Consider the following 8,749-nt stretch of genomic DNA (forward strand, 5'->3'; position numbering starts at 1 on the left):
CATTTAATTCTCTTTTATCTGATTTAGGTGAGAAAGGGGAAGTGGCAGTGAAACACACAAAACATTTGTCAAATTTTGACGAGGCGTTGATGGTTTCTTACCATTAGCAACAATTACAGCCTTTAGTACCTCTATACCTTGAAACTGTAGTTAGCAAATCATCGTTTATAACATAGTGCAGTTTCCTGGCAATTGGACACAAAAATAACATGTTGTACACATGCAACGCATCTCACATTGGTACTTGGCAAGAAAAGAATTCTCATTTCCTCTTTTATCAATTGCACTCTGACGACCTCTAAATTTTCCATGTAGTTTTATTTAGTGTCAATAATTTTAATCACAGCCAAATCTGGATTTCAATCTTACTCGAAGACTGGCTACAACAATAATGAGATTTCACTCTCAGAAATCTCTTAAATGAACAACAGTCACTCACTCAATTTAACTTTGTTTCATAGGCTTTTGTGAAAACCTCCTCTCTATTTCCAAGATGCTAGATTCCTTCATTTTTAAAGTCTAGTTCTAGCAACTCTTCCTGATATGTTGAAAGTATTTAGAAAAAAAGAGTATTTTTCATTAGTAGAGAAAGGGAGAAATTATTGATAGTTTTCTAAAAAGGAGACACTACATTGATTGTGTTCAATTTTGTGTCGAACAGAAACAAACCTTGCAATAAATTATCTTTTCAACTGAAGATCCGAGGTTTCATAATATAAAATATTTGCTTTTCTTCATCAGATATTAGGCAACACATTTTCCCCATTTTTTACACTCAAGTTCATTACACCATTATCCCAGAAGATGCTGAGGAACAAACTTCTTCGTTCTGAGATTCCAAACCTTGAATTCTTAGTCCATCAGCTTCTTTATATTTGTTAAGTTTGTAGACCAGTATTGTGGTGAATTTTTTTGGCAAAACTTTAACATTAAAATATTCAGGATTTTTGTCTGATCCCCAAAGAGAGTAAGTACATAGTTGTTTTCTTCAACATTGTAATTAGTTTATGATTATTTCTACATATTAATACATAACCCTGGGGGGTAAAAGCGGTCAGGGGCGTGATGCTGATCACATCACCCCCACTCATGATCGGATCAAGAAAGTGTGGGGCGTTACCCCACATGCCCTATACGCCTTCATGGTGTGGTGCTAAGCACAGGGGAGCACTTTACCTTTTTTTTTTTTTTTTCTACAGCTTATATTGTGTTGATATGATCCCAGCACACTAAATAAATACATTTGGTATCTGTGATACCAAAAATTCCTTTTGTTTCCTGTCAATAGCAATCACGCTTCCTGTATACTACTTGTGATCTGGCTCCCAATATACTTTAACTTGAGTACTTGTTGTAAAGAGTCGTCATTAAAAAAAGTTAGTATTTAGTAGATACATTCTGCACAGGTACTGTCTTGCCTCTAAAATCAAATATCCAACTTCTTTTTCTAGTAACAAATTACTAGAGCTAAGCAAGTGTAGAAATATATGTCGTAAATAAACTGTTAACAATGTACATAAGTAAAAAAAAAAAAAAGGTAAAGTGCTCCCCTGTGCTTAGCACCACGCCATGAAGGCGTATAGGTGGTGTGGGGGTAACGCTCAACACTTTCTTGACCCAGTCGTGAGTGGGGGTGATGTGATCAGCATCACGCCCCTGACCGCCTTTACTCCCCAGGGTTTCCCCCAGGTACCCCATGTCATTCGATGCTGGGTGGGCGCCGGGGCCGCTTCCAACGTTAGAGAAGTTCCCAGATTTGAACCGGCTGGGGATCGAACCCAGGACCTTGAGAATGGTAGTCAGATGCGTTACCGACTGAGCCACCGCGGCCACTACATACCACCACAATGTACATAAGTGCCACTATTAATGAATGTAAAGCTTTTGATATTTCGTTTTCAGTTTCCGACAAAGTAAGAATCTTTTACTGGCACCAATATGTCCAAGAATTCGGTGAATGTCAAAAGTATTAATTTTACATTGAGAAAAATGGTCCTTACAAACAAGAGGGCAGGAGGGTGTATCTCAGTTCGTGCTGGAAAAGTCTTGTCTCAAACAGACATAACTCAAAATATGACTTTTGTGACAATAACTTTTCCACCAACTGTTGAGGTACGACACATTGACAAATCCTAAATAACTGTGTATCTTGAAAACAGATCATAGTTGACAAATGCTGATTTGCCAGATTGTGCGAACCACCATATACTTACTACATGTAGGCGAAATATCTCAAATTTTGCATTTTTGAGATGCAACACTTTGTTATGGGGTCGACGATATGTGCATAAAGCTGATTTCTTCACAGTTAACCCCCAGTGAAAACTGGCAATTATTTGCCTGTTTTCAGGTAGGTGATTCTTTGAGCTTAGGAATTCCGTAGGAAAAAGTTGTGGTTTGTTAGGTGCCAAGTCTGGCTGATCAAATATAATATGCACAAAAATAGGAGGGCATGAACTGCAGTATGTGGTCGGGCGTTGTCATGTGCGAGACTGCCGGAATTAGATTCCTTAGAAGATTAATCGTAATGCCTGGTCTTAAAACGCAGTTGCTATATTTTCTAATTTAAAAGACGGTTTGAATTTCTTTGATTTATTTGGAGGTAGGAAATGGCATAGTGGCAATGTTGCCACCTTGTAATCAAGGGATCCCAGCTTTGATATCCAGTGGATGGAACACAATGGTTGGATCCTGCTTTAAACTGTAGGTCCAGTCCCGAGTAGCCTATTTGTACATATAGTTGACTTAAAACCTCATTAATGACACTATTTACAGCAATTACTGTAATAAGTATTTTTTTTCTTTTGCATATTTCTACACAAAATATTTGTGAAAATACAGAAATTTAGTGTGTTTACACATGAAATTTTCCTTTTGTATTAGCTATAACCTTCTTATTTCAGCACATGTATTTTTACAGCCTTGGACACTTCTGGATTGCAACAATTCCATTGAAAGTCAATGCGATTGTTACCACCCAGAACTGTCCGTGATTGTATGTGCACGTTACCTTTGAAAATGGCACAGTATCTATCATTGAATGATTTTGAGATTAATGCAATTTCACCAGAAGTTATTCTATGATTAAGCTAGAGAGATAGGAAACAACCAAAGTACAACTAAGTGTAATGAAGGTTGCTTGAGTGAAGAAATCTAAATGAAATCATGGATTATCCAATTACCTGAAATTAACAGGAACTTTCACTCGTGAATTAAAAAGTTGTATGAAATGAAAACATGCAAAATATTGCAGTTGGAACCTGATTTCAATCGCTGCCAAAAATGTGTAAGCTCTCAACAGAACTGTGTACAATGTTTGAAAATATGACTGGAGAGAAAATCTGAACCATAAAAGGTTCCAAATTTCTGAGAATAATAAAAATAATAAACAGAAATACAACACACTGAAGCAAAATGCCTCATGCTGTTTTCCTAGATCTGTGCAGGTTAGAAATTCATTTACTTATTAAAAAATATGTGTCACACATGATTCAGTTCCAATTAAGATGAGAAAAAAATTGAATGTTTCTTAGGACCTGAATGTGGCTCACTTTTTTACATGCTCTTACACAGTTCCAACTTCAATCACTGACAATAATAAAATATTTAGTGTGCTGCAAAATATTTTTTTGCTTGTATTCACACACTTCAAGGACCAGATAAATCTACATGCAGTTCTTGGGGAAAATATGGATATTATTATAAAACGATGGAGTAACTTTTGTACAAAAAAAATATATTTTGTGGTTAATTTACAGATTTTGTTGTGTAAACTTGGGTATTTTTTTCACCGATACACATGTGGGATGGAACTTTAAATAATGGCAACTATTTATTTACAGTTGACATACTTCACAGTTTTATTGTCACTCTGTACAGTCACCAGCTTTGTGTACAACATGTTGCCAACAATTTGGTAGTGATAGGATACCTGTAGCAGGGCCTGTATTCACACTTGATAGTGTGAATGGAGTGGTCTACTGCCTGCAGAATCTCTGGAACATTTCAGAACTGCAGTGTTGATCAACCTCTGGCATATCCAAATCCGCTGTTCTTGTTTCAAGAACACTGTGACAACACAACAGTACATTAGACCATCTGTTCTTCTTGTCACTGCTCATGTGCGTGACATGAGAAGAAAGAGTCCATTTGCTCTGGGCTAAGATAGCTATGTAGTTAACATGTGGTATAAGCTACTTTTCCTTGTACATGGTGTGTAGAGCAGTATTGCCAGCACTTCAGTGCATTTTAGACTGGAAAGTACAGGATAAACTTTTTCTTTCTTAAATTAGATTTTCTTCCATTTTGATACACAAACAAACATGTCATTTAAACAATTTTATTTCTCAGAAGTTATTTTTATAGTGCAAATAAATTTAATTTTCAACATTCATGGGAGAGTTATATATTATTATTGTAAGTATGTATGCACGCATGTATCATCCACTCATATTAGGATCAGCACATGAAATTTGCAGTGCACCCTGAAATTGCAGTGAATGCAGTATATGACTGACAACAATCTCAAGCCACAAGAGAGTGGATGTGGTATTTTCCTCTTTAGCCTTTATTTTACGAATAGCAAAAACGTTAACTTCTCGCAAATGTTGATTGTTGCCAGAATGTGATTATAAATGGGTAAACATTTCTTAACACATACCAGGTTATGAAATAATTCAATATTGGTATTTTATGTAATTTTCAGTATTTTTAACTAATTTTGCCATTTTCATGCATATATGGAAAAAAGTTATATGAAAATCAGCAATTTGCATCTGTTTTGTGATTTGATAATATTCTAGCAATGAAATAAATGCCTTAGGCCATTTTCAGGACTTGGCTCATGCCACACTATCCTGCTGGCAATTCTCAAAGACTAAGATGAGTGTTTGGGTTGACCTTAACCATCAGGGAATTGCCCTCAATTTCTCCCATAGTTTTGTGAGGGAAATATGCTTAGGAAATCAAGGTGTTTCTATACAAATGCATTACTTTGTGGTAGTAGTTTGTCTAGAGGAGGAATTTCTTGGCCTATTTGTTATTTTTAATATTGATAGCAATATTTTCTGCACATGGATAGGCACTACTTTTTACTACTGATTCGAAAGTAACCTGTGGTGTAAATATTTTTTCTGTAAATAGAAGTTCTGTGATTTTCCATCTAGGCATTCTTGATGCAAAATCTAAGCCGCATTTTTTTAACACTGCCTCTTACACTATGTTACTCTTATCTCTTGATACCTCTTTAGAGAAAATGTAGTTGTTTGAGGCAAGGGTTTGTTGAGGGGAAGTTTATGGGTTCAACATGCCTCCTCCTAATATCTTTAAAATATTAGTATAGCAATAAAGTATATTGCATGAAAAATTAACTTTTATCCACTTCTTTTATAAAACAATGTTTAATTCACAGTGTTCACAATCTATTGAAGTGTTCTTTTAATTTTATTTTTCCTGTGAAATTTCATCCTGGTTTCCCAAAACTTCACCAAGCCAAAATAACCACACACAACCTTACATGACTAGTCACTCTACACTTCTGCATGTGTGTGTGTGGATATCCTGGCTTGAGAATCTTCTGGGAATCACTCATTGAGCTTCCTCATAAGGGCTCAGTCTAGTTCACTGCACAGCAGGTGTAGCACACGTATCCCATATCAGGCTGGTGCAAGGAAATTGTCTTCAACCAAGTAAAAGCTGTACGCACGTTCACTTTATTAACAAGTACATGTACCATGTGGTTATACACAACTGTACATGGTTCAAGAACGTAGTGCAAATGGTGCAAACCCAAACCTACAAATCAGATGACTCGGTGTTGCACTTTTAAACCAGACATGTGAGTGCAGAGAGAGTAAAAAAGTGCACTGAACTAGATGGGGTCAAGTTCTTGTAGCATATTACCAATTTTCTCATATTCCAGAGGAAAACGAAATGATGTGTTTATTGTGTAGCTATTTTCAGACACAGGAATAACAATTTTACGTGCAAAATTCTATATGCCAATATCATACAAGAAACTGGGACTATCAAAATAGAAACACATCACCTCGTAAAATTCACAAACAAAATTCCACATCTCATAAATAACCTGGAGAAATGTTAAACACAACACTACAAGAGCAAGAGCTGCTCATCAACTGAGGCTAATAGAGAAGTTAGATGCCACACATGGATGGAAATTGATTGAAATTCCAATGTATTCATCAGCATCATAAAATTCATATGTTTGTTAGTGTTCTAGGGTTGAAAAATTACTTTTGGGCTGATTATTGTAATTTCTGTTTCATATTTCAAGAGTTAGTGCAGTGCTCTCAAGAAAAAAAAGTTATGATACTATCCTCTATCTTTGTTTTATTCAAATTTTCTAACTGTTCTGTGGGCATACACAACATTGCTGGATTGACACAAACACATCCTAAATAGGATGTACTTTGTGACTGTACTAGGAAACACATAGAGCGCGATTACTTTGGAACATCATAAAATATGTCAAACACAAGGAGATGATTTCATGGATTACATCCATGTGAGACTTGCAGATAAAGTGAAATGAGCTAAAAATTATACCAGACGTTGTTAATGTTTACTGTTATTTTATACAGAGTGGTGCAATAAAAAAGGTAACCGAAATTTTACTTCGTGTATACTTTGTTTATTTTGTGTTGTATGAATTTATACACTCTACTATTAAAGTTAGAACTCTCTACCGTACAATTACATGTTCTACATGTCCTCCTTCCTTTTGAAAAACATATTCCATGCACTCGGTTATTCTGGAAACCATTCCAGAGCACTGTTCAGGTGTTATGTCAGAGAGAACTGATTCAATGCTTGCGAAGCTCGTGTAGAGTTTGTGGAGGTGGTGTGAAACACTTCTCTTTTAACAGCCGCCACAGAAATGCATCGGGTATTGTGAGGTCTGAACTTCGAGATGGATAAGGAAACTCAGATCCTCTTGAAACAGTTCCTCTTTCAGTTCTCGGTTTCCTTGCCCTACGTGTGCGGTGGCCCCTATGCGTATGGTTAAGGACATTGAAGCTCACTCCCATTGCATACAGGTGTTTCATGAGTTGAAACCTCAGGATTTCCATTCTCGCTTGCAGTATTGTGAACGTGTTTCAGAATTTCGGTTACATTTTTTTTTTTTTCCCACCACCCTGTAGTATGTAAATCATGCTGGAAATATAGTAGAACATTATTTTTAGACAGGACTCCAAATCTCACAAAGGATATGTGCATATGAATTGAAAATGGTACTTGTTTACTATCCTTCGGACACATTTATTTATTTTTACAGAAGAAACTACTTACCGTAATAAGTTCCTGTAGCATTGTCGAACATCGGGAAGGTGTTTTGTGTGATGTGGGGGAATGTTTCATAGCTGAAATTCATGTTGTTCGTCGAAAATTAATTCTCCGACGGAGAATAACTAGCCCCACGAAACATTGGCGCGTGGATAGGTTAGTTCTGTTAGGTTAGGAAATATAGTTAAAATTTGGTGTCGTGTTAGTATCAGGATCTAGAAATTGGAAATAATTGCGAACCATTGGCACGTGGTTAGGTTAGTTCGTCTCAGGCAAGCGAAAAGGCCTATCAGAAAGACGTACTGGTAATGTGAAAAAATGCAATTAATTTCATAAAAACAACGTTGATACACCTTCAGGAATGTTCCGCGAAGCAGATACGTAAGTACGAATGTCAAAAATTGACGAAACGAAAAAATTAGAGGTGTCCGAAGGATAGTAAATTTTTACCAAAATAACCTTGTAGTGTACACATCCATTTGAAGACCAATGGAACATTGAAAAAAACTTTTGCTTCTACTAAATTTACGGTTTTCACTAACAGGAAGTTATGATGTTTTCTCTCCAGTGAAAATATGTGGTTACACCCATGCCAATACATAAATACTGAGCAGCCTTCCTTCGGGTCACTGATACAACCTGCACTCCTTCATTACTTCTACGTAAACAACATTACTCTGAATAGCATCTTATTAGTTATGTGTCATATTTTTTTGTGAAAACAAATTCAGCTGCATTATAATAGTTAATAAACTGAAAAAGGTAAGTTCCTCTCCGCTTATTTTTAATGGCTCGTCATTGAACTGTGGACGGATTGGCGTGTCAAGGTGCCTGTCAATTCACTCTTACAGTTTTGTGATGAATGTCAAAAGCACAACAGTCAGCCACGTGAATGGCCTATCGCAGGAATATTTGTTTCAATATTTTAATCAATATTGGAAAAACCTCTACATTTGATATTACATAAATTCTCTCACCTGATAATAACTTGAGTCAGCCATCTTGAATCGACGAACTTCTGACCGACGGGGTTATCACCAAAGTTCACATTAACGCTACTACTTAGCGTATGTGGACGTTTATCAAATTATATTCATCACGAGCGTACACTTAAATATGATATCAGTCATTAAAAGAAAGAAATGTGTATGTCATAATTGGGCAAAATTCAAATTTACAACACAACACTGCCACTTAGAGTCAGCACTCACTTCACCACCAATTACGGAACAGGATACTGAGAGTCCATAAAACAAGGTGCTTTTAACCTGTTGCTTGATTGGATCCCATTTCGTAAACTTCGGCAAAATACAATAGCTTTGCATTCATAAATTTATAAGTAAAAAGGCGAGGTTCATAGACAGTTTCCTCTTCTGTTATCAGTTCGTAAAAATGATTCCACACCGACTTAAAAAGAAAAAAAAAGTGCAGTTAGTTGCCAACC

The 8,749-nt window shown here is 36.2% G+C and overlaps 1 protein-coding gene across 1 annotated transcript in view; it reads right to left on the reverse strand.

Moving 5' to 3' along the window:
* Pkn (serine/threonine-protein kinase N) overlaps positions 1-8,749 on the reverse strand; it is a 183,958-nt gene extending 175,209 nt beyond the window's left edge. The window contains exon 1 of the mRNA XM_083144599.1: positions 8,283-8,749. Coding sequence (XP_083000725.1) covers positions 8,283-8,306 — 24 coding nt within the window. The 5' untranslated portion in view covers positions 8,307-8,749. The remainder of the gene's footprint in view (positions 1-8,282) is intronic.

This window comes from Lepisma saccharinum, chromosome 23 (genome assembly GCF_977018435.1).
Source record: "Lepisma saccharinum chromosome 23, izLepSacc3.1, whole genome shotgun sequence".
NCBI classification, from domain to species: domain Eukaryota; kingdom Metazoa; phylum Arthropoda; class Insecta; order Zygentoma; family Lepismatidae; genus Lepisma; species Lepisma saccharinum.